At 45.4% G+C, this 24,678-nt stretch overlaps 1 protein-coding gene and 1 long non-coding RNA gene across 2 annotated transcripts in view; one reads left to right on the forward strand and one right to left on the reverse strand.

Moving 5' to 3' along the window:
* LOC114643553 (protein NLRC5-like) overlaps nucleotides 1-24,678 on the forward strand; it is a 5,922,889-nt gene that overhangs the window by 2,266,544 nt on the left and 3,631,667 nt on the right. Inside the window, exon 19 of the mRNA XM_051925772.1 lies at nucleotides 22,993-23,166. Within this exon, the coding sequence (XP_051781732.1) occupies nucleotides 22,993-23,166 (174 nt within the window). The remainder of the gene's footprint in view (nucleotides 1-22,992; nucleotides 23,167-24,678) is intronic.
* Nucleotides 1-24,678, reverse strand: part of LOC127527384 (uncharacterized) — a 902,058-nt gene that overhangs the window by 866,168 nt on the left and 11,212 nt on the right. The gene's annotated exons all lie outside the window — the stretch shown is intronic.

Consider the following 24,678-nt stretch of genomic DNA (forward strand, 5'->3'; position numbering starts at 1 on the left):
TTTAATTCTAAACTTCTTAAAGACTCTCTATTTCTTCAACACTTTCGTCTCTTTTGGGACAAATGGAGACTCAGCAAAAGTGAATTCTCATCTCTGAAACAATGGAGGGACGTCTCCACGGTCCAAATTAAACTGTTTTGCCAGTTTTATTCTGAACATTCTTCTAGAAAGGTCACCATGGCCATTAAAGAACTGGAAGAGGACATTGGGCTAATTCAAGCCAAACTGGAAACCGGTTTTGATGCCACTTTGCTTGAGTCCCTACAAGACAAAAAGGATTCTCTGAGGTCCCTGCTGGATGAACAGGTGAAGGGCGCCATTGTCTGGGGGAGATTCTAGAATATTTCTCAAATAGACGCCCCTACGCAGTTTTTGTTTTCTTTGGAGAAAAAGGTTGCTCAGGAAAAAATCATTCACTGCCTGAAAACTGCAGATGGGACTGAAATGACGGAGGCCGAGGAGATCCTGAGGAGAATTTGCCTTAAAATTTTACAAAGACTTATTCTCTGAAGAAACCGTGGACTTGTCTTCAAACACAGAATTTTTCTTTAATGACTTACCACAGTTGACTCCATCCACCAAGGAAGTACTCGACCTGCCACTGTCGCTGGAGGAGCTCACCAGTGCTCTTGGGAGTTTAAATCAGAACAAAGCCCCTGGGATCGATGGACTTCCCGTCGAATTCTACAAGTCCTTTTGGGATATCATGGGTAAGGACTTCCTGACTGTGTTCGTGGAGAGCATCAGGGATAAAGAACTTCCTGTGAGTTGTCGGAGAGCTGTTTTGACTCTTTTGCCAAAAAAGGGGATCTTTGCAACATTAAGAACTGAAGACCAATCAGCTTTCTCTGCTCGGACTATAAAATCTTTTCCAAAGCGTTGGCTCTTCGTCTGAGGACTTTCATGAACTGCTTGGTGGCCTTCGATCAGTCATACTGTATCCCAGAATGATGCATTTTTGATAACATTTTCTTTGTGCGGGATTTGGTATCTGCATCTGAGACTCTTGGGTTTAAGGCGGGTTTCATCTCATTGGATCAAGAGAAGGCATTTGACCGGGTAGACCACCAGTATTTATTTAAAGTTCTAGAGAGGTTTGGTTTTGGTGAGACCTTTCTAGGATATATTAAATTAATGTACACAAATGTGTTTAGTGTTTTAAAAATTAATGGAGGATTGGGAGCCCCATTTTCTGTTACAAGGGGCATTCGTCAGTGGTGTGCACTCTCTGGTATGTTATACTCGCTGTCCATAGAGCCCCTGCTCCACAGACTTCGCCAATTACTTCATGGCCTGTCATTGCCTGTGTGTCCCACTGCATCCTTCAAGGTGGTCGCATATGCTGACGATGTCACAGTTGTCATCACTGAACCCGATAATGTTGTCCTGCTGCAGGACTGTTTACAGGTGTTTCAAACGGTGTCATCTGCCAGGGTCAACTGGTCCAAATGTAATGCCTTTCTGATGGGCAAGTGGGACTGTCCTCCCCCAAGTGGTTTAACATGGAACTCTAAGGTGTTTAAACATCTGGGAATTTACATTGGGAAGTCTGGAGCCACAGCTGATAACTGGGAGGACTTAATTGATCAAATTCAGGGGAGACTGAAGAAATGGAAATGGGTGGTCACCAAGCTCTCTTTTCGGGGTAGAGTGCTGATTATTAATAATTTAATCGCTTCGGCATAAATTTAGGTGTGCAGATCCTCCCCTTTGGCTATTAAAAGAAATTCTTTTTTATTATTAAAAGAATTTTTTTTGAGACAAACTTCATTGGGTTAAACGCAGTGTGGTACATCTGCCTGTGGATGAAGGTGGTCAGGGCTTAGTGGACATTCTGTGCAGAATTGAAGCTTTTAGGCTGATAGATTTACAGCATGTCTTGTACGCCCCTCAGCCTTTACTGTCGAGGAGTTTGGCATTCACTTTTTTACATAGGGTTGATAATCTTAATTTTGATTTGAAACGCCTTTTCATTTACATCAAGCGATTGGCGCTGTCTGTGCTGCCCGTTTTTTAACGCAATACGTTATTAATTTGGCACAATAAAACAAGCAGAGTGGGAATTAATCTAGAATCAGTCTTCTGGTTACTTGAAGAACCAGTAGTATGGAATCCAACCTTGGAGTTTGACTCGGTCAGTTTGAACTCCCTGCTTATGAACAAAGGCTTTACTAAAGTAGCTGACTTTATTGATCCGGTCAGCAACCAGTGGAAGTCTGAGGCAGCTGTGACACGTGAGCTCGGGATTAGGTCTGTCCGCTTTGGGGGGTCGATTATTAACAAACTACAAGTCTCATGGTGTGTTTCTATAACAGCCCATCAGTAGATAATGGACAACAAGCTGAACTGTCACAGAGGCACTTGGACAGGGTTGGGCAGATGAAACGTAACATAAATAAATGTAAAGAATTACACGGAGGAAGTGGAAATGTGAGATTTGAATACACAATGGGGGGTCTGACATGTGAAAGTGCTGCTTATGAGGAGGACTCAGGAAGTCGTAGTGGACCGGTCACTCTCTACACCCAGACAGTGTCCAGAAAACATTAAGATGGGTCTGTGCAGGAGAAATGAGCCACAATATGAATGAATTAAAAGGTGGTCTTTATTATACCCGATGTGATTCAGAAACTCTTCACTGAGGTCTCAATGCCCATCATGCTCCATTCACAATATCTAACAGTATTGAGGCCCACCAGATCTCCCCACATCTGTCCCTTCACCTCACATATGGCTATAGGCCTTTACTCATTTACACAAATATGATTAGTTTGTTGATTAGTTTGTTGATCAATACATTCTTATCTATGATATTCAGATTCAAACTCTGGGGCATGAGCTATGAGGGGGCATCAAAGGAGTTGAGCGTTTGTGCTGGGTAAGAGTTGACCGACTGAACAGGACAGGGAACGTCAGCTGTTAGTTTAAAATAAACTTCACAAAAAGAACTCGGGGGCACAGTGGGAACTTGTTAAGGGTCATTTGGCACAAAAGTTCAGCCAGTGACCATGTCAAAGGAGTAGGTGACCATGAAGGGTGGTGGACAGCAGGACTTGAGGGACCTTCAAATCTTGATTTGATGTTATTTTGGGGAATTGAGGTGAAGAGGATGGACGACCTTGTTGACCTGAATGGCCTGTTCTCGTCACAATTGTTCTGATGTTGTCATGAAAGAAGACAGCAGGACAGACGGACAAGGAGGAGGAGTGACAGGTGGACAGACAGAGAAGAAATGACTAGCCAGCTTTAGACAGAGAGACAAGATCACAAGGAGGACAAGAAATGGGATTAGGGCTGAGAGCAGTTTGGACAGTAAAGTGTGAGACAGCAAGTGACCGCAGATGACCACGGGGCTCAGTGGGTGTCCATCTTTACAGTAACTGAACAGACCGACTTCTGTCTGAAACAACACTAAAACAAGACATGATACACAGGTCTACAGAGGACTCTGAGATAGTCCCGTGTGTGACATGGGACTTTCTTATAATGGTTACTCCAACTTATTTCTGATCATAATAAAGGAGTAGGCTGTCAGGTGACTTTATAATTTATCAAGTATATAGCGCCTTTTTATTTTATACACATGTGATGTAGATTGGGGTTCAAACCACCGGCCTCACAAATTCTTCTTTTGTTGATTTCAATCCCACAAATCTCAGTCAGGATCTTCCTAAACGTCACCAGCAAACCAAATGGCTGACAAGAGATGTGAATTCTCTGACCATCACTACACGGCCATTAATGACGCCTGTCACCCCACCCTGTGCTCCCTGGTCACTCTGGTCACTCTGTGATTCTCTTTATTCGTTCATAAGAACAACACCAGAAATCTGAAAAGTTGGCCCTAAGAAGGTGGACCAGAATTGGCCAGAGTGGAGTGACAGGATGGCATTGACTCATTGAGTATGAATTTCTTTAAAATGACACAGTGACACCCAGAAGCACACAGACACAGTCACTTCATGTATCGGTGTGAGTGGATAAGTGGGACATTAGCACAAAAACAATCATGAAGAGCACTGAGGACAGACCTGGGTTCAAGCTTGACTTTGGAGAAGTGCAACTGGAGAAACAACTGAGGGAAAAAGAAGAAGGCAGAGGAGAGGACAAGAGGAATGTCTGAGACAAGCTTAAGAGACAAATGGCTGCTCCTATATGTGGATAAGTGAGCACAAGTCAGCGACTACAAGAAGAAAATGTCAAGTGGCACAGCCAGCTCAGCCTGACAGACCAGCTCGACCAGTTTAATGTCCAGTTTGGTAGACCACAGGACAATGATGAGCATGTTGGTCACCTTTGGTACTTCACACCTCCCTTCATCCTTTCACTTAGTAGACCTCCTTACCCTTCTTGTCCAGCACTGCAAAGGAGACCTCAGCTTATTCAAGAAGCAAAATTCCAAAATGTGTCCACACCAGACCTCACCTCCCCTGAACAGTCCAACGGTCTCCTGAATTGGTGAACATTTTTAACTGACCTCTGGACTTGTGTTCTGTCCTTGTCTGCTTCAAGATCTCCACTGTCATCCCAGTAGCAGGTAAATCAAACACAACAACCTTAATGACTATGGATAAGTCACCTTGATGTCTGTAGTAATAGGGACCACTGAGAGCCTCCGCCTGACTGACCTCCACACAAGACCCCCTTGACCCTCTGCTGTTTGACTGTTGAGCCAATAGGTCTATGGACGATGAGGGAGATTTGAGCCAAAAACTTAATCTACAGACATCATGACTGCATGGACATACAGTATGTGAAGGTCTTGTTTGGAGATTTCACCTCCGCCTTTAACTCCATCATCACAGGGCTTTTAGGCCAGAAACTGACCACTTTCATCGGGCCAGGTGGGTCACTCAGAGGATCACAGAGTCTCTGATGGACAGTAAAACAGTAGGGAGTGGCTGGACAAACACACGGCTGACCCCCTGACTCTAAGTGCTGGTTGCTCTTCCAGTATGTCAAAGACCCTAATGTATTCAGGGGTCTTGTTTGTGCTGCAGTTGGTTAGATCTTGAAATCTCAGTGTGGTACTGAGGAATGGACAATGCATGGGCCATGGAGGAGGAGATCAGTCAGGATGTGCGTTAAGTGAACACACAGATATGCACTCAGAAGACCAAAGCCACGCCACCTCATACTTCTGACCAGCAGAACCTGCACTTACCGTTGGGTGTGACAGATCACCAGAGTTCCGCTCTCATCCATTACAACTACAGGACTGATGGTGACCTATTCACTGCTGGACAACTACAGGCTATGACGAAGGTGAAGGTGACGGCCATCAGGGAGCTCTGACTGCCAGATTACAAAGGCATATTCAAGACCATAATAGACAGGTTCTATGAGCCATGAGATGATGTCAGTCAGTATCAGAACCCAAAGGTCAGAGGTCATGTTTCAGCCCACTCCTGAGCCATCATAGACTGGAGACTTCAGGCAGAAGACATCATGACACACCCGGGACCCTCAGTATCCAGCTCTGTCCACACTCAGTCAACAACAGAGTGGCCATTAGGACCACAGATGACTAAGTGAGATGGACATGGACTGGCCTGTGAGACTGACCACGCTTCTGTACGCTTGTGAGACATGGAAGGTTAACTCGACAATCACATCTGCTTCACTTGGGCCGTCAGCGCAGGACACCTAAAATAAGGTGGCAGGTCAAAGTCCTAATCAGTGAAGTGCTCACACAAGCAGAGTTTAGGATCATCTACACTGTGTTACTAAAGGTGCAAATCCACTGGAGTAGACATGTTGTGTTCAGACCTGATGGTCACCTGACACAGCAGCTGAGCAACGGTGACCTCTATGGGGGTAAACATAAAGTGGAGGGACAGAAGAAATGAAACGAAGAAGCACTGAAAGTCTCCAGAGTCGGCACATTAACATGAACTCTTGGAAGAGCATCACTCAATATTGACCCACATGGAGAAGAAGAGTCCTGCATGATGGACATGCTGCTGAGGAGGAAATAAAGACTACCACTCAATGCCAGCATGTTGACAAGCATGTCCTTGACTATACTAGACTCATCAGTCACCTTTGGACGTGTCAGTTGCACATGATGAAGCCGTGGTCATCGTCACGTCTGAAAGACAGACATACAGACATATAGAAATAAACTGAGCCCCCACGGGTGGTGGATGAGTGAAGTCCTGGGAATGTTTATAATAAGCAGCCGTTAACCAAAGGCCAGGGGCCTCATGCATAACGCCGTGCGTAGAATTTGCACTATAACATGACGTAAGCACCAAAGCCGAAATGTGCTTACGCACAGAAAAATCCAGATGCAGGAATCTGTGCGTTCGCCAACTTCCGATTTCTTCCGCTACATAAATCCCGGTCAGCATGAAAAGTAACGCTCATGCACGTGCCTGCTGTCCCGCCCCAACTCCTCCCAGAATTACACCTCTTTGAATATCCATCCATCCATCCATTTTCCAACCCGCTGAATCCGAACACAGGGTCACGGGGGTCTGCCGGAGCCAATCCCAGCCAACACAGGGCACAAGGCAGGGAACCAATCCCGGGCAGGGTGCCAACCCACCGCAGGACACACACAAACACACCCACACACCAAGCACACACTAGGGTCAATTGAGAATCGCCAATCTGGACTGTGGGAGGAAACCGGAGCGCCCGGAGGAAACCCACGCAGACACGGGGAGAACATGCAAACTCCACGCAGGGTGGACCCGGGAAGCGAACCCGGGTCTCCTAACTGCGAGGCAGCAGCGCTACCACTGCGCCACCATGCCGCCCTTCTTTGAATATGCAAATCAATATAAATAGACCTTAAGCTCAGCGTTCTGTGAAAAGATAATGGGAAAAGCAAGAGGGAAAATGGAAGAATTTCAGCGAATACCAAATGGAGACAAAGTAAAACGTACTATTTGTTGGTTTAAACAGCGGTATAAACAACCAAAGGAAGCTGATCGAGTGACATTTCGTGTCGGAGAAACTCGAAAGCTCAAGTTCACAAAGTCGCACAGTGCCTGAAATAAAAAAGAAACTGTCAGATATCAAAGTCGCCGTGAAAAGGCAAGTCATAGTCCACCGTCTGAGTGTCACATGGAAGCTTATTAGGATACAGAGAAAAAAGAAAATAGGGACACAGTGGGAAAAAAGCACGAATTGTCAACTTCAATCTCGAAATTTCCACTTTAATCATGTAGTTTATTTTGTCATTAAAGTAGAACATTATAAACTTCATCTTAAAATCATTTAATTTACTAGTTTCTCAAATCACATTGTAACTAAAGTAGTGCGTTAAATGCTTTGTTTTGTATGTGTTCTTCTATGTGCTCTGTGTGTGTGAATCACTACCTGCTTCTTAAACCGGTTTTCTCTTCCTCTGACAGGACACATAATCCATTACATTCATGATATTACAGCTCTCTGAATAACTAAAATACTGAGATGTATATGTGGTATCATTTTCATGATGATAGGAGTTAAAGCATGTTATTAAACATTGGAACACGGTGGCACAGTGATTGTGCACGACCTTCGATGAAATAATTTACTGCAACAGTACTCAGGGGCGGCTCTAGGCTCATAGCGGTCCTGGGCAGAGAAAGAATCGATGGCTCCTTCGCCCACCAATGTCAATATGGTATCTTATACACGACAGATGGCCACGTCCATTGCGGACACTGCATAGCCGCCTCATGCTCATGACACAAGCGTTTAACTTTTGCCGAAATTTGCCAATGCGTTTTTAGCTGTGTCATTATTTTCTCTTTCTGTTTTATATTCAATATACAGTATATTGGCGTGGTGGCCCCTGGGATTTGGCGGCCCTGTGCAGGTGCACAGTTTGCACATGCGTAAGGCCGCCCCTGCAGTACTGTCTCTTTCAAACGTACTAACCTCCAGTTCCTGACCTTCCTTTTCTTTCTCCAAGTAACCGATCGCCACACAATCAGCTCTGCAATAGACATTAAGCCTTCTGTAAGCTTGGAACGCCGATTCTTCAAAACTTTTAAGGAACATTGAAATATCTTCCTAGTACATCTTTAATTATTCTATCCTTCACGCCAGTCCCAGTGAAGCATACAGTGCGCGGCAGGAACAATTGTTAGCGGAGCGCCAGATCCTTGCTAGTGTAGCAACACCGTGTCCTTTAATTATTAACAATATAGATTATTTAAATGAAGTTAAAGTTTCATCTGTATAATATAATAAACGTATTTTGCTGCATTTCACCTTAAAAATGATATCGTCATCATATGTAAATACGTGCTTTATAAAGTGGCTCAGGTTGTGCAATATTATAACTATATCGCAAGTTTACAGTGAGGTGATTGTACTTATAAGTACAAACAGTTCTACAAGGAGCACTTGATGGACTGATTGAGTGTGTTTAGAGCTCTTGGGATGAAACTCTTTCTGAACCGCAAGGTCCGTACAGGAAAGGTTTGAAGCATTTGCCTCATGAGAAGCAGTTCAAATAGGAAGCATGGCTGAGGCAGCTTGTGCTTGATGCTGTATACCAATAATTCTCTTTCCAATCAGCTTCTCCAAGTGGTGCAGTGAGAGTAATATGGAAAAAGATGATCTGATGTGGCAACCCCTAACGGGAGCAGCTGACAGAAGAAGAAGAAGGTGCAGTGAGAGTAACAACGCTAAAGCAGCTATGGTATTTAGAATAGTTTGACCATTCTGTGGACCATTATATTGTTACTGGTTAATTACAATCAGATGCATTAAACTAATAAACAAAATGCAGTGTATTTATAAAGCCGCGTCAGGAAAAGAAAAGATAACCACACAGGAACAGTAGCACTGCTTTGACACTGGGTACCGCCAGTCTGCAAAACCGAGCGGAGAACTTGCGTATGACAGGGTATGAGGTACCGTGGAAATGTGCGTGGTTTTACGCCAAGTTTAGGTTTTATACATCACAATTTGAATGTGGAAATATTCTTACGCAACATTTATTGTTGTTGGACTAATCACCCACACAGGGTAAAAACAAGTTAGAGACATAAAATGTGCACCCAGAATGGATGGTCTGACCAGTTATGAATACCAGCAAAGAAAAGGTTAGGAACTGGAATATGAAAAATAACAACATGAACTGGTAAAGAGAAAGAGATAGCAGAAGAAATGGAAAAGTACAAGAGCCAAATACTAGGAATACCTGAAATGAAGAAGAAGGGGAGTGGAGTGACAAACTGAGACAAAGGACGGACCATCAAGTTTGGGATCTCCAGAGCGGTGGCAAGAGTTGAGATAATTGTGAGCAGTGAGAAAATAAGATGGGAACTTAGAAATCACAGAATAATGACAATGAACTTCAGTCTAAAGAAGGACGAATACAAATGTGAGCAGCACAGCAGATGTGAAAGGTGGGCTTGATGGAGATGGACAGCAGGCTTTAGAGAAAATTCAATCCAGTGGTCAGCAGATAACACTGATGGGAGACTGGAACGGCCATACTGGTAACCAGAAAGACCAGGACATGGAACACTGGTAGAACACTGCTAGGAAGGAGAAGTTAATGAGGACGGGTGAACACCACCAGACTGGCATGTAACTCATAACTAGAGACACTCGGCTCAGCCAAGGTCACTTCTTCTGCTCTCTTAACTATTCACAGAAGCAGACATTTTACACAAGGGGGGCCAAACCTTTACATGGCGCTGTACAAAGAAAAGAGACAAGAGGTTAAAGAGAAAAGGTGCTGGGAAGGAAACAGAGGAGCAGGAGATCAAAAATCAAAAACAGTTCAGGAGTAAAGTCAAAGTTAAAGGGGAGCATTAAAAACTCCAAAGGAGAACTGCAGACAGAGGTAGGCGGCATTCGTAAAGCCTGGAGAGCCCACCATGAGAACAAAGTCAAAGGAGAAACAACATCAGAGGAGAAGGAGGTGAATGGAGATAAAGCAGAAGAGCATGGAGGAGTCACAGAAGAAGAAGAAATGACAACAAACGACAAAGCAGCAGGCCAGATGGGATAACAGCGGAAATGTCAAAGAGTGGAGGAGCAACAGAAGTGAAATGGAGTAAGAAAATCTACAGATGGGCACCGAACACAGAGGGACCATCAAAGGAATGGGGGATAACTAGAGAGCAGTATGTCTGTCATCAGCAGCATTAAACAAACACTCAAGGAGAAGAGAAAGAAAGCTGAGAACAGCAATGGAGAATCAACTTCAAGAAGAGCAGGCAGGCAGCATAGACAGCAGGAGACAAACACAAGAGGACATCTGCACCAGGAGAACAAGAACTGAGAGAAGATCAGATGAAAATAAAGACGAGGCCTGATCTCAAAACAGCATTTGACGCAGGACTGGGAAGATGTGAGTGGGAAACATCAGACGTGATGGAAGTGCTGGAGAAATTTAAAAGGATCATTAAAAGTCTCCATCAGTAATGTGCAGGAACAAATGATTAAGAGCAATGGGGTATGAAAAGGGCATCAGACAGGGAGACGGCCCCCGTCCTTCACTCTATTTATGGATTATATAATCAACAAGGACAACAAAGAAATCAGAAATGCAGCCCAGGGGTCCTGTAAGTGAAATTCGCTGTTGACCTGGGGTCTGAACAATAACTGCAGTACATGAGCCACAGCCACCAAGGAGATGAATAACATGGAGGAGCGAGCGAGAAGAAAAATGTATGAAGATAAATGTGCAGAAAAGTAAAGAAGTAAAAAGAAGAAGAAGAGAAACAGCAAATGTGGACACCACTACAAGACAAGTGAATGTGAGTGAAGATGTGAGGACAGACGAGGAAATCAGAAACTGAATAAACAAAGCAAATAAAGAATACAATCAAATGAACAAGATCTGAATAGCAAAGAAAGAATGAAGAATAAAGGTGAAGAGGCTCCTCTGTGACCCCACATACGGACCACCAATATCACACACCGCAGACTCGTGAGACACACTGGAGACACAAAGATCTACAAGAACAGCAAGTGAGAAAACAGAAATCAGAGAATCTGTGAAGAGCTGGAAATGCAATGACTGGTGGGAAATACAGAAATGTCACAATTGTAGGGGTCTGGACACGGAATAAGGGGGAGAGAAACAAGGGACCCCAAAAAGGTGTTAGAAATGAGGAGTGAGAGCAAAACCTAGAAGGGCATGGGAAGAATATATAGACGGAGTGGTGGCTGTGAGGCTAGGAATCTGCACTGGCAATCAGAAGGTTGCCGGTTCAAATCCTGTAAACGCCAAAAGGGACTCTGCTCTGTTGGGCCCTTGAGCAAGGCCCTTAACCTGCAATTGCTGAGTGCTTGGAGTAGTGAGAAAAGCGCTATATAAATTATTAGAATTATTATTATTAAGAAAACATCAAAGAAAATGACAGAGAGAGAAAGAAGACCACAGAACAAGTGAAGATCTCAGCAAAGACAGACATAAATATAATGAGGGGCTTGAGACCCCAACAGTGTGAGGTTTAATGGGAGAAGATCAATAAGGAAGTGTATACACCACCCACCCATTACCTGAGGGAGTCCTGGGGAAGTGAGGGTCTTCTTCTGGTCCTGCCCACCTGGGCACCCCCTAATTCAAAGACTGAAGGCTTCTGGGCAGTAAAACCAAATCCAATTAACTTTTTCAAGGCTGACTTTTGCATTTGTGGCTTTGCTTAAATTAAACAAATAAAACTCACTTAGTGTGAAAGACGTCCAAATTCTTTCTTATTTCTCAAATCATGTGACACATCCAACAGCCAGCTGCCAGAGCGTCTCTCCGGGCTCATGTTGGTCACATGATGCCACCCAGACCAGTTGGCTGTGTGTCTCATCTCTCTCAGGTGTCCCTGACGCTGTCCTGTTGCTCAACTCCACACATCCAGCTGCTGCTTTTTGTTCTTCTGGAAGTTGACGTCCACTTGGCCTGCTTGGTGTTGCTTTTCTGCGATGGCCTGCCTTGCTGTACTTTGAGAACAAACCACCCACACATTTCCTGATTGCTTCTTTAAAGTAGAAATCCTTTTATGAGAGCAACGTCACTCACTTCCAAGTAGGTGTCCCTGCCATTTTGAGATTGTCCTCTTCAAGTGACACAGGTTTGTCCACTGCTCATCCTCCTGGCTGTCCCTATCAGCTGATGACTTTGTCACTGGTTGTGTTCACATGTCACTCTTGTCACATCCTTATCTGTACTCACAAGCTGTCTCATCACCACCTGTCTGGTTATTTTTTTGTACCCTGAGCACCAATTCCTTCACACTCCGGTGACATTAAAGATGGCCCCTCACTCTCAAAGCAGCCTGAGTGGTGAGAGGTCAGCCTTACCATGTGAAGGAATGGCTGCCAGTGGTGTGAGTCGTAGTCTGAGGTAGTGCCAAGTGTTTGAATCTGCCAGGACCACATTCTGTAATGCCACACTGAGCTGGCATGTCTGGCGTTTACTGATGCCCTTATATAGTGCCTTCACAAAGTACTCGGACCCTTCACTTTGTTCACGGTTTGTTGTGTTGCAGCCTTGTGCTAAAATCATTTAATTTCTCTCATCAATCAACACTCAACACCCCAGAATGACAAACACAAGCAGGAGTTTAGAAACATCTGCCAGTGTGTGAAAAATGACAGATGAAATGACAACGTTTGACACAAATGCTCAGAGCTGTCACTCTGACACTGGAAGTTTGGCCCATTCTACTGGTCATCGCTGAGATGTTTGCTGAGGTCAGTTCAGTAAAGTCACCCACCAGTCTATAGAGGGTCCCACTGTGGACAACGACCAGGCCATGAGATCCTCAGAGACAGAACTGTGTGGAGGCTTAGATCTGGAGAAGCTGCAGCATTGAAGGTAATCAGAGTTCAGTGGCCTCCATCATTCTTAAATAGAAGAGTAAATCTTCACAAAGAGAGACGTGAACATTGAAAATAACACAAAACAAGAAAGTAACAAAAAAAAAGGCCAAACAGTAAACTTAAAAGACCAAGGAACGCAGGCTTTGATCCAACAATCTACACTCACTCAACATACAGCCAGGGGGCGTTGTCTGCAGCGATGATGTCACAGTGGCCCCGCCCACAAAAAACAAGGGACAGCGTCGCAGTGAAAGTGACAGCAGACATACAAACTCAGGTTTAACATGAAGAAGGAGAACAAAGAGAATAAACTGAGTGGTAACGCTGAATAACTGCACACAAATCAACAGCTTTACAGCCATCTTAGTCAGCCGCTTATCCAGGCCTGGGACTCTGGAGCCTCTTCCAGCAAGCGCCAGTCCATCGCAGTGTGAACACACAGGACAGCCTCTTCAACGTCACCAGCCCACCAAATCCTCATGTCATTGGGATTGTGGTAGCACCAGAGGAGACCCACACGGACATGGAGAGAACATGGAAACTCCATACAAGGACCACCGGGACATGAACCCTGGTCTCCTTAATGCAAGGCAGCTGTGTTACCACTGTGACCCCATGCCACCCTTTAAGACATAGAATATTCAGTAAAAAAAAAAAATACAGAAAAGGGGCCAACAAAAATGAAACACAAACTACAAAGAACAATAAAATAAATAAAAAGAAAATACAGTAATCCCTCCTCCATCGCGGGGTTGCGTTCCAGAGCCACCCGCAAAATAAGAAAATCCACAAAGTAGAAACCATATGTTTATATGGTTATTTTTATATTGTCATGCTTGGGTCACAGATTTGCGCAGAAACACAGGAGGTTGTAGAGAGACAGGAACGTTATTCAAACACTGCAAACAAACATTTGTCTCTTTTTCAAAAGTTTAAACTGTGCTCCATGACAAGACAGAGATGACAGTTCAGTCTCACAATTAAAAGAATGCAAGTCAGGAGCAGATGTCAGAGAGATAGAGAAAAAAAGCAAACAAATCAATAGGGCTGTTTGCTTTTAAATATGCGAAGCACCGCGGCACAAAGCACTTACAATGAAGGCGGCAGCTCACACCCCCTCCGTCAGGAGCAGACAGAGAGAGAGAGACAGAGTTTGTTTTTCAAGCACAAATCAATACGTGCCCTTCGTGCTTTTAAGTATGCGAAGCACTGTGCAGCATGTCGTTTCAGGAAGCAGCTGCACAAAAGATAGCAACGTGAAGATAATTTTTCAGCATTTTTAGACGAGCGTCCGTATCGTCTAGGTGTGCGAACAGCCCCCCTGCTCAATCCCCATACGTCAGGATCAGAGAAAGTCAGTGCAAGAGAGACAGAAAAGTAAGCCGGGTAGCTTCTCAGCCATCTGCCAATAGCGTCCCTTGTATGAAATCAACTGGGCAAACCAACTGAGGAAGCATGTACCAGAAATTAAAAGACCCATTGTCCGCAGAAATCCGCGAACCAGCAAAAAATCTGCGATATATATTTAAATATGCTTACATATAAAATCCGCGATGGAGTGAAGCTGCGAAAGGCGAAGCGCAATATAGCGAGGGATTACTGTACACTACGGGCAGCACGGTGGCGCAGTGGGTAGCGCTGCTGCCTCACAGTTAGGATACCCAGGTTCGCTTCCTGGGTCCTCCCTGCGTGGAGTTTGCATGTTCTCCCCGTGTCTGCGTGGGTTTTCTCCCACAGTTCATAGACATGCAGGTTAGGTGCATTGGCAATTCTAAAATTGTCCCTTGTTTGTGCTTGGTGTGTGGGTGTATGTGCCCTGTGGTGGGCTGGCACCCTGCCCGGGGTTTGTTTCGGGCCTTGCGCCCTGTGTTGGCTGGGATTGGCTCCAGCAGACCCCCATGACCCTGTAGTTGGGATATAGCAGGTTGAGTAATGGATGGATGGAAAATACACTATAGCCTGGCATGAGACCCTGGCCATAACATACCAGCCATTGTCACTAACGTGTCAAACTGTGCAGTATCAGACACCTGTCACATGACATCACCTGTCCAGTGGCCACAAATTGCCCAGTGTGCAAGTCCCATCTCAGCTGCCAGCCCCCCATTACTCTCCACCTCTTCCTTTCTTATTGTGAGTTTCCACTTTGAGAAATAGGAATGTGGTGACAAGTGACAGGAAGAAGCAAAAAAAGTGTCCATCACTTCTGTCTGTGTCCTGAGTCATCACAATCCTGAGACCACCTGACAAACCAGCTGGCCCGTAGTCAAGAGGGTCTGCCGGGACCCCACATTTCTCATTATGAAATCTGCCATCCGAGAGGCTCACAGGTCTCAACCTCAGGTAGTCTTCCCAAATGACAGTCACAAGCCCCTTTACGATGACATCCTGTCACTCATTCTGCTCTCTCTTTGTCACTTTATTGTCACAGCTCAAAGTCCCCCTCTGACAGAATCTGCACAGCACCATCGCCTGCTGAGAGACCACCGGGAATTAATGTTGAGCTGCACGTGTGTGAGACTCACATTACCTGGAGGTCTCTGCTGTCACCTGGTGCAGGGGTCTGCAAAGTTGGTCCAGGGGGGCCACAGTGGCTGCTGGTTTTTGTTCAGACCTGATTGTTTCATTAAAAGGTGATCCTCGACATTTGCAGGTCTTATTTCATTTTAAGTCTCGTTCATGTTCTCATTCCGCCATGTCAGCTCACTCTCTGAACGTAGATTTTTCTTTTCTAAGGATGTCATCCCAGTGATTTGTGGCTGTAAACAGATGAGGAATTCTCAGCCCTTCACTTCTTCTCTTCAGCGTACTTCTAAATATTTGATTAAACCAGAGCGTTCATAATGAGTACACACGGTGTCAATGGGGACAAGTACTGTAGTTAGGCATGGCCGTGAGTGGCAGCCTTTCCAGCAGCTCCATGTATGACTTTATCTTTTTACCTTTTTCTGTATCTTTCTCTATTTCACTATTAACTCCTACCACTTTCTTTAATGTGGACTCGTTTCCTGGACACAATTTACTACTTGGACATGGATTTTTACACGCCGAGACTCGTCTATTCAAGTAATCAACTTAAAGCGCTGAAACCAAATGCCTGTGCCGGTGTGGTTCCCTATTTACCTGACAAGGTAAGAAGACGGTATCGCGGCAGAGCCGGTGCTAAGATAAAAGCTAAGAGGCTAACGAGAAAGTGGCGTTACAAACCTTCAGTGCCTTCTGTGATCCTGGGAAATGTGAACTCGCTACCAAATAAATAATAATGAACTGGCTGTGCTGGTGAAAAATGTCAGGACCTACAGAGAATGCAGTCTGTTGTGTTTTTGTGAAACGTGGCTAACAACTAACATCCCAGATGGCTAACATGGAGCTACCCGGGTTTAGCACAGTTAGAGCGGACAGAGACACAAGTACCTGTGGGAAGCACAAAGGAGGAGGACTCACTCTCTATGTTAATACAAGATGGTGCAACTCTGGACATGTTAACGTCAAAATCTCCACTTGCTGCAGGGACATTGAACTGTTGGCCGTACGTTTGCGCCCCTATTACTTGCCCAGAGAGTTTGGACATGTCATTGTTTTCATCGTGTACATACCTCCTCGGGCAGACGTGGAGACAGCGAGTGACATCATCCATTCTGCTGTTGCTAAGTTACAAACGCAGCACCCCGAGGTGCTTGTGCTAATCGCTGGAGACTTTAACCATGTGACACTGGACAAAACCTTACCTGCCTTCTCCCAGTATGTGGACTGTAACACCCGGGGAAATAAGACTATTGATTTACTGTATGCAAACGTTAAAGACGCATACAGCGCCACCCCGCTGCCTACGCTTGGGAAAGCAGATCATAACCTGGTTCTGCTTCAGCCTCACTACAAACCAAGAGTGATGGTCCTACCTGTAACCACATGATCATTCAGGAAGTGGACCCCTGAGGCAGAGCAGGCTCTGAGAGACTGGAACTACAGACTGGGATATCCTGCAGGGATCTCATAGTGAGAACATTGAGGAAGTTGTTGACTGCACTACTGACTACATCAACTTCTGTATGGACATTGTAGTTCCAGTAAGAACTGTACTCTGCTATGCTAACAACAAGCCATGGATTACATGTGACATCAAGAGCCTTTTGAACCAGAAGAAAAGGGCTTTTAAAGATGGTGATCAGCATGAGCTCAAGTGCGTGCAGAAGGAACTCCGAGTCCAGCTCAGGGCGGCGAAGGAGCAGTACAGGAGAAAGCTGGAGCAGAAGTTGCAGAATAACAACATGAAGGAAGTGTGGGATGGGATGAAGATCATCACTGGCTGCAGCTCGAAGCGGGGTACCACCATCGAGAGAGACGTGAAGAGAGCAAACCAAATGAACAACTTCTTTAACAGGTTTGACCACCCTAACCCGCTCTCACTCTCACCTCGGAGTACTGCACCCTCCACACATCCTTCTGCTGATACCGCATAGGAGAGACATCCCCACCCATAACTACAACAGCGCAAGTGAGCAGAGAGCTGAGGAGACTTTGTGCCAGCAAAGCAGCAGGTCCAGATGGAGTATCGCCACGACTGCTGAAGGCCTGTGCGTTGGAGCTGGGGAGTCCTCTACAGCGTATCTTCAACCTGAGCCTGGAACAGGGGAGAGTCCCGAGGCTTTGGAAAACATCTTGCATCACCCCAGTCCCAAAGGTATCACGTCCTAGTGAGCTGAATGACTTCCGGCCTGTCGCTCTGACGTCACATGTGATGAAGACCATGGAGCAGCTGCTGCTTCACCACCTGAGGCCACAGGTCCGCCACACCCTCCACCCTCTGCAGTTCACATACCAGGAGAAGATGGGAGCGGAGGATGCCATCATCTACATGCTACACCGATCCCTCTCTCACTTGGACAGAGGCAGTGGTGCTGAAAGAATTGTGTTTCTGGACTTCTCTAGCGCCTTCAACACCATCCAACCTCTGCTCCTTAGGGACAAGCTGACAGAGATGGGAGTAGATTCATACCTGGTGGCATGGATCGTAGACTATCTTAAAGACAGACCTCAGTATGTGCGTCTTGGGAACTGCAGGTCTGACATTGTGGTCAGCAACACAGGAACGCCGCAGGGGACTGTACTTTCTCCAGTCCTGTTCAGCCTATATACATCGGACTTCCAATACAACTCGGAGTCCTGCCACATGCAAAAGTTTGCTGACGACACTGCTATCGTGAGCTGTATCAGGAATGGGCAGGAGGAGGAGTATAGGGACCTAATCAATGACTTTGTTAAATGGTGCGACTCAAACCACCTACAACTGAACATCAGCAAAACCAAAGAGCTGGTAGTGGATTTTAGGAGGCCCAGACCCCTCATGGACCCCGTGATCATCAGAGGTGACTGTGTGCAGATGGTGCAGACCTATAAATACCTGGGAGTGCAGCTGGATGATAAATTGGACTGGACTGCCAATACTGATGCTCTGTGTAAGAAAGGACAGAGCCGACTATACTTCATTAGAAGGCTGGCGTCCTTCAACATCTGCAATAAGATGCTGCAGATGTTCTATCAGACGGTTGTGGCGAGCGCCCACTTCTACGCGGTGGTGTGCTGGGGAGGCAGCATTAAGAAGAAGGATGCCTCACGTCTGGACAAACTGGTGAGGAAGGCAGGCTCTGTTGTTGGCATGGAGCTGGACAGTTTAACATACGTGGCAGAGCGACGGGCGCTGAGCAGACTCCTGTCAATCATGGAGAATCCACTGCATCCACTTAATAGTATCATCTCCAGACAGAGGAGCAGCTTCAGCGACAGACTGCTGTCACCGTCCTGCTCCACTGACAGACTGAGGAGATCGTTCCTCCACCACACTATGAGACTCTTCAATTCCACCAGGGGGTGGGGGGGTAAACGTTAACATTATACAAAGTTATTGTTTGTTATACCTGCATTGTTATCACTCTTTAATTTAATATTGTTTTTTATCAGTATGCTGCTGCTGCTGCAGTATGTGAATTTCCCCCTGGGATTAATAAAGTATCTATCTATCTATCTATCTATCTATCTATCTATCTATCTATCTATCTATCTATCTATCTATCTATCTATCTATCTATCTATCTATCTATCTATCTAATGTGATGTTATCTGATCTAAATTGTTTTCCACGTTTACATGGTTTTCCGCAGTTACTTTGAGTAAGTCGAGTGTATCTATAAATTTTGAAGCAGAATTACAATCTAGATGTCGCACTGTCTTTGTTTTAATCTGGGAGTGTGTTGGCAAGGGCAGGACTAAATCAAATGTAATTAAGTAGTGATCGGAGATAACTTCATTCAATGGAGTGATATTTAAATTTTGAATTTCAACTTTTAAGTTATAATTAAATCTAATGTGTGGTTATGATTATGAGTTGGACCTTTGACAATCTGACAAAATCCTACTGAATTTAACAAATAAGTAAAACATTTGTCTAAAAGTGTCAGTTTCCACATCAATGTGTACATTAAAATCCCCCATCAGTACTACGTGATCATAATTTATAGCCATGTCAGATAAAAGGTTGCTAAATTCAGACATGAACAATGTATACGGCCCTGGTGGTCTATAGACTAGCACTATAATTGTGTTGGAATCTGTTTTAATATTTAAAATGAATGCCTCAAAGGATGTAAAGTTGCCTAAATTTTTAGAAGTGATTTGCATTTTGTTACAATGAATTATTCCAAGGCCTCCTCCTCGACCAGAATCTCTAGACTTATGAAGGAACAAGTATCCATCTGGTGACGCCTCATCTAGGGGGACAGTGTCACATTTACTAAGCCAGGTTTCGGTGAGAAGACACAGATCAGATTTTGTACTTAATATAATATCATTTACCAAAACAGCTTTAGTGCCGAGAGAGCGAATGTTCAATAAGCAGCATTTAAAACTGTATGCTTCTTTCTGAATTGGTGATATACTTTTTGTTTTAATTTGAAGTAAATTTCTATTACAGATGCCCCTGGTGGAGGGTCTGGTTTTATCCCTTGGTCTAATTATACACCTTATTTTTTGGTTATCAATTAATTTAAGGTTTGTATCAAGACTAAATTTACTGGATGCCCCATGACAAGGATTATGGGTAACAATAATAATAAGAATATTAATAATAATAAGGACAAGACTGTCACCTGATGTCACAACTAAGCTGCTTGTCCTTGTCCCATCTCGCTCCTCATTCTTCAGATCTTGTTGTGTCCATCGATTTCATCCAAAAGTGTGAAGTCAAAGTCACTGATGGGCTTTGGTTTACAGCTGTGATTTGAACTCAAGTCCTCTGATTTGATGTCATTTAACGTTTTCTCTGAATATTTACTGACTGACTTGTCACAGCACATTCATCCTCATCATCGTTTCCTCCAATGTTATTCATATTTCCAGTTCTGTTCCCTTTATTGTCACTCTTGTCTTTATGTCGCTCAAAGTCCTGTGACATCCTTGCTGTGTCTGTGTCCAGGTGGTCATTCAAGGTGACACAGTGAGTCAGCGGTGGGATTTGAACTGGTGTCACTGTGGTGGTCAGGCCTGTCCCTGAGCCACTGGGCCACACTGTCTGAGGTGACACGAGAGCTGTGACAGAGCAGATGGCTGACTTGTGTTACTTTTGATGGAGGTTTGAGATTTCAAAGCTTGTGGAGGTCCTGCCATCTTTAGCCCACCCACTTGCAGTCCATTGGCCTGCCCTGCCTGATTTATTGACAAAGATGGCAAATGAAATCACAAAGAGATGAGCTGCTGATGTCAACAAGAGGGGGACAAAGATGGCAGTCATGTGACCCCCAAATGTGACAGGCCTGTTCATTTCTAACACCCAAGAAGAATCAGAAGACCCCAAAGAGAACTGTGATGGTCTGAGAGGAGCTCAGGGTCACCTGGAATTCAGCAGCTCAGCTCATCGTCATCGGCCTGTGAAGATCAGGAAACAAATCCAAAGAACAAGAACATCCCATAATAAACAAACAAAATGTGACGAGAACATCAAATAAGCATCTGTTCATAGCCCAGTCCCACATCACACACACTAATCCTTCTAAAGGCTCAAGTGAAGCCCCCATGGCAGCCTTTTTGAGGGGTCCAGCTTCTCGAGGTCCAACCACATGAACCTCACAGTCTGATGGCCAACGTGTTCTGTGATTCTCTCAATGCTGTCCTCTGGTCAGACTAACAGATGTCAGTATTCTGGAGTACACACACACACACAATCCACATAAATGTCACCTTATTTAATAAAGGACACCGCAGACCACCCGTCCCCACCATCTCCCCCAAAGCCACTAAGCCCTTGTGTGCTCCTCGTCACTTCAGCAGACCAGCAGCTGCTGTTGTTCCCAGTTTGACAGTCCAGTTCACTTCTTGTGGCCTCAAGTGTCCATCACAATCCCCAGCACTTTCTATTAGTTTCTGATTTCAGTTGTCCCACCTTGTGACCCTTAGTGACAAAGTGACATTTGCTCGGCCTCTTTCTGACATCACTTTTTTGCTCCTGATGTCCACGTGCTCCTCTGTTGGTGTCCTGCACATCAGACTTGTGACGTGACCCCATTATCGTGTATTCTACCCTCACAGCTCGAGTCTCGCCTGTTTCTTTGACAAATTGTCACTTGATTGATGACAATGGTGTCACCCTTTATTACAACGCTGGCACCTTGAACAGGGGACATGTCCTCATTTGAATGTTCAAAATGTCTGCAGACATCGGCCTTAACCAGCGTATTCTAATGTGACATCGAGAACACACAAATGACGGGGGTCCTAAACACGAGGACAGCTGCAGTGGACGGCAGTACTCTTTAATGTCACACACGTCATTGTCATTGTCACAGAGTGATGTTTTTAAGATTTATTTAGTTACATGTGTTATGTTTTATTGTTTGCCCTGAAGAAGTCATTGAGAGAATCGCGTTGGCCCTCAGACTGTGAGGTTTATGTGGTCGGACCTCGAGAAGCAGGACCCTCAAACAGACTGCCATGGGGGCTTCACTTGTGTCTCCAGAACTAAAAGGATTTGCTTGTGATTTAGGACTGGGCTATGAAGAGACGATTGTTTGGGTTTCTTTCACATTCTTTCATATTCTGTTTATTATGGGATGTGTTGTTGTTCTTTTGATTTGTTTCCTGATCTTCACAGGTGAGTTAATCCTGGTGGTCCGGACTGCTGAATTCCTGATGATTCTCATCCTTTTCTGAGCCCCTGATGTGTTATTCTTGTGATCTTCTGATTCTTTTCTCTTTCGGTGGCCCAGCTGCTGTTCTTCTTGTCTTTTTATTCTTTAATTGATGTCACTGAGATGTCAATTGTGTCATTTCTAACACCTACCAGCAGGTGGCGATGCTAGCAGGTCACTCTGCCATTTTGCTCTGAATGGGCAGCTCAGGTCAGAGGAGAGCTGGGAGTGGACAGCAGTGGTCAGCAGTAATGGGGGTCACTTCACAGTCCACTCAGATCACCTCTGTGCCCAGGGGACTGGACTTTGGGATGCTGAGTGTCCATTCAGAGCTCATCCACTGGCTTTATTACAAATTAGAAGAGAAATAAGAAAACTGAGGTCACCAGCAGTGAGGCCTTTAGTGGGCTGTGGTCAGCTGGTCAGTGGCACCTGTCAGCATGTGACGTGTGAGTGTCAGAAGTGGCACATGTCAGTCCTGTCCACCCTGTCCATTATGTCACTGATCACACAGTCAGTCCAGTCTTTGTCACAATAGACAGACAGAGGGTCCTCATCATCTAAGTGGTCTGACATCAGGAGAGCCCACCATGACAGACACTCGAGTGTCACGCTCTCCGATGTCCAGCAGTGACCGGCGTGTCTAACAGGAATCTGTGGATGGGGTCCTGCAAATCAGTCAAAGCCCCTCCATGTGCTGAGTCCTCAGTTACAGACACAAATCCAAGGTGGTCCCTCCGCTGTCATCGGCTTTGACAAGTCTGTCTGGACCCTCGAGTGCAGGACACTGTCAGCCTCATGTCCTTCACATTCCTGTCCAGTGTCCACATGTCACTTTGAGTGACTTGTCACCAGTCAGTGTGACAGGAAGGCAGAAGATGCTGTCAGGTATATAGCGCCTTACCTTATAAGGACAGCGGTGGTCTCAGGGTCAAAGTGCATTTCAGTGATGACAGCGCAGTCATTGAGCCCTTGTGCTGTGTGTCCTTCTGTCTGTCTGTCTGTCCTCACTCGTCTCTATCCTTCTCCACAGGTTGGCATCTTGTGGTCTCACCTCGGCCTGCTGCTCATCTCTCTCCTCGGTCCTCTCGTCTCCAAACTCACGGCTGACTTCACTGGTGATGCACAACAACAACCTGGGAGATTCAGGGGTTCGTCAGCTGAGTGAGGGGCTCAGGAGTGACAACTGTAAATTAAAAGGACTGTGGTGAGTGAAGAGGGGGAGGGGTGGGGGTGTGAATGTTTTATTGATGGACGGGCTGATCACATGATAGCACATGGAGTGACCAGAGTGACAGTGACAACTGGAGCTGACTGAGGTGACAGACAGGAAGGACAACAAAGATAAGGAGAGACAAAAAGAGGAAGACGAGGAGGACCTGCTGTGTCAGATGAGACCACCTACTTGAGCACCAGACCCCATCTCCTCCACTCTCCTCAAATCCTGTCTTCATGTCCTATACTTGACTGTGGTGACAATAATAAATTCATCCTGTGCCACCAGCTCTGTGCCAGTGACCCTGAAGGTCTCTTCTGTATCCCCACCATTAGGACAGTCTGGTCTTGATGTGACAATCTGAGATAACAAGTCTCAGTCCATCACTCCCTTCTCTATTCTGTCTAAAGTTCTCAAGAGTGTTGTGGCCTCCCAACTCACCGTCACATAACTGATAATCAGCTGAGAGTGGACACTTTTAAAAATGGAGGATCTCAGCAGGATAACATGACATGTCACAGAGCAGGTGTCACCTCAAGGTGACTCATCTAACACGACGGTGACTTCAGTTGACACCAATGGCTGCAGGTCCAGTCCAATAAAGCACTTCTGGGATGAGCTGGAACTACAAGTGAGGAGCAGAAATGTGAGGCTGAGAAGTCTGAAGGACTGCGTGATGTCAACATGGAGACAGAAATCCATAAGGAGCAATTTAAGGAGTCTTAAGGGGTCAACACCTTGTAGAATTCAGGCTCTTTAGAGGCAGAGGAGGCCCACCTGGTGTGCCTAATAAAGTGGCCATTGGGTGCCCCTGCAGATCTTGAGCACTTTGCTCTTCTTCTGCACACCCACTTTACACTCTTTAGTCCAGCGGCCATGTCTTTGTGCATACGTGATCATCTGCACTCACACTCACTCGTCACTCTTTGTGTCTTCTGCTCATCTCTCCTTGTCGTCCCTCTTGTGTCCCCCATAGCAGGTTTGTCCCCCGCATGTCCTTTTCTCTGGCACCCCACCAGGCTGCCCCTCACACTCACACACTTGAAACTTTGCTCCTGTCTGTGCAGATCTCATCTTCATGACGCTCATTTCTATTTCTCTTATTTTGATCTTCTTCTTTATTCTTCCAGTATGTCCTCACAAATTCCCAGTCCATGTGGTGCACCTGCCCAGTAAGGTCACTCTGATTCTGGTCACTCCTGGTTGGGGTCACTTAGTGGCAGGGTCTCTCCCAGTAGCAGGAACAAGGATGGACAGGCCATCACAGAGGGTCCACACTCAGGGGGTCTAACTGACCACCTCAGCGGCTCAAAGTCTTTAAACATCAAATAAGAAAAAGAAGAAAACTGTGAAGGAAAAATTATTGAGAGAAAACAAGGAAACACATGTGGACCCCCAGTTCTCCTTCCCCTCCTAAACATGTCACTTGTCACTGAGGTCTGACCTCGGCAGGCTAAGCTGCTGCAGGACGTGACGTCAGGCCGAGTCTTCAAGGCAGTTGTC

This window comes from Erpetoichthys calabaricus, chromosome 4, assembly GCF_900747795.2.
Source record: "Erpetoichthys calabaricus chromosome 4, fErpCal1.3, whole genome shotgun sequence".
In the NCBI taxonomy this organism is placed as follows: Eukaryota; Metazoa; Chordata; class Cladistia; order Polypteriformes; family Polypteridae; genus Erpetoichthys; species Erpetoichthys calabaricus.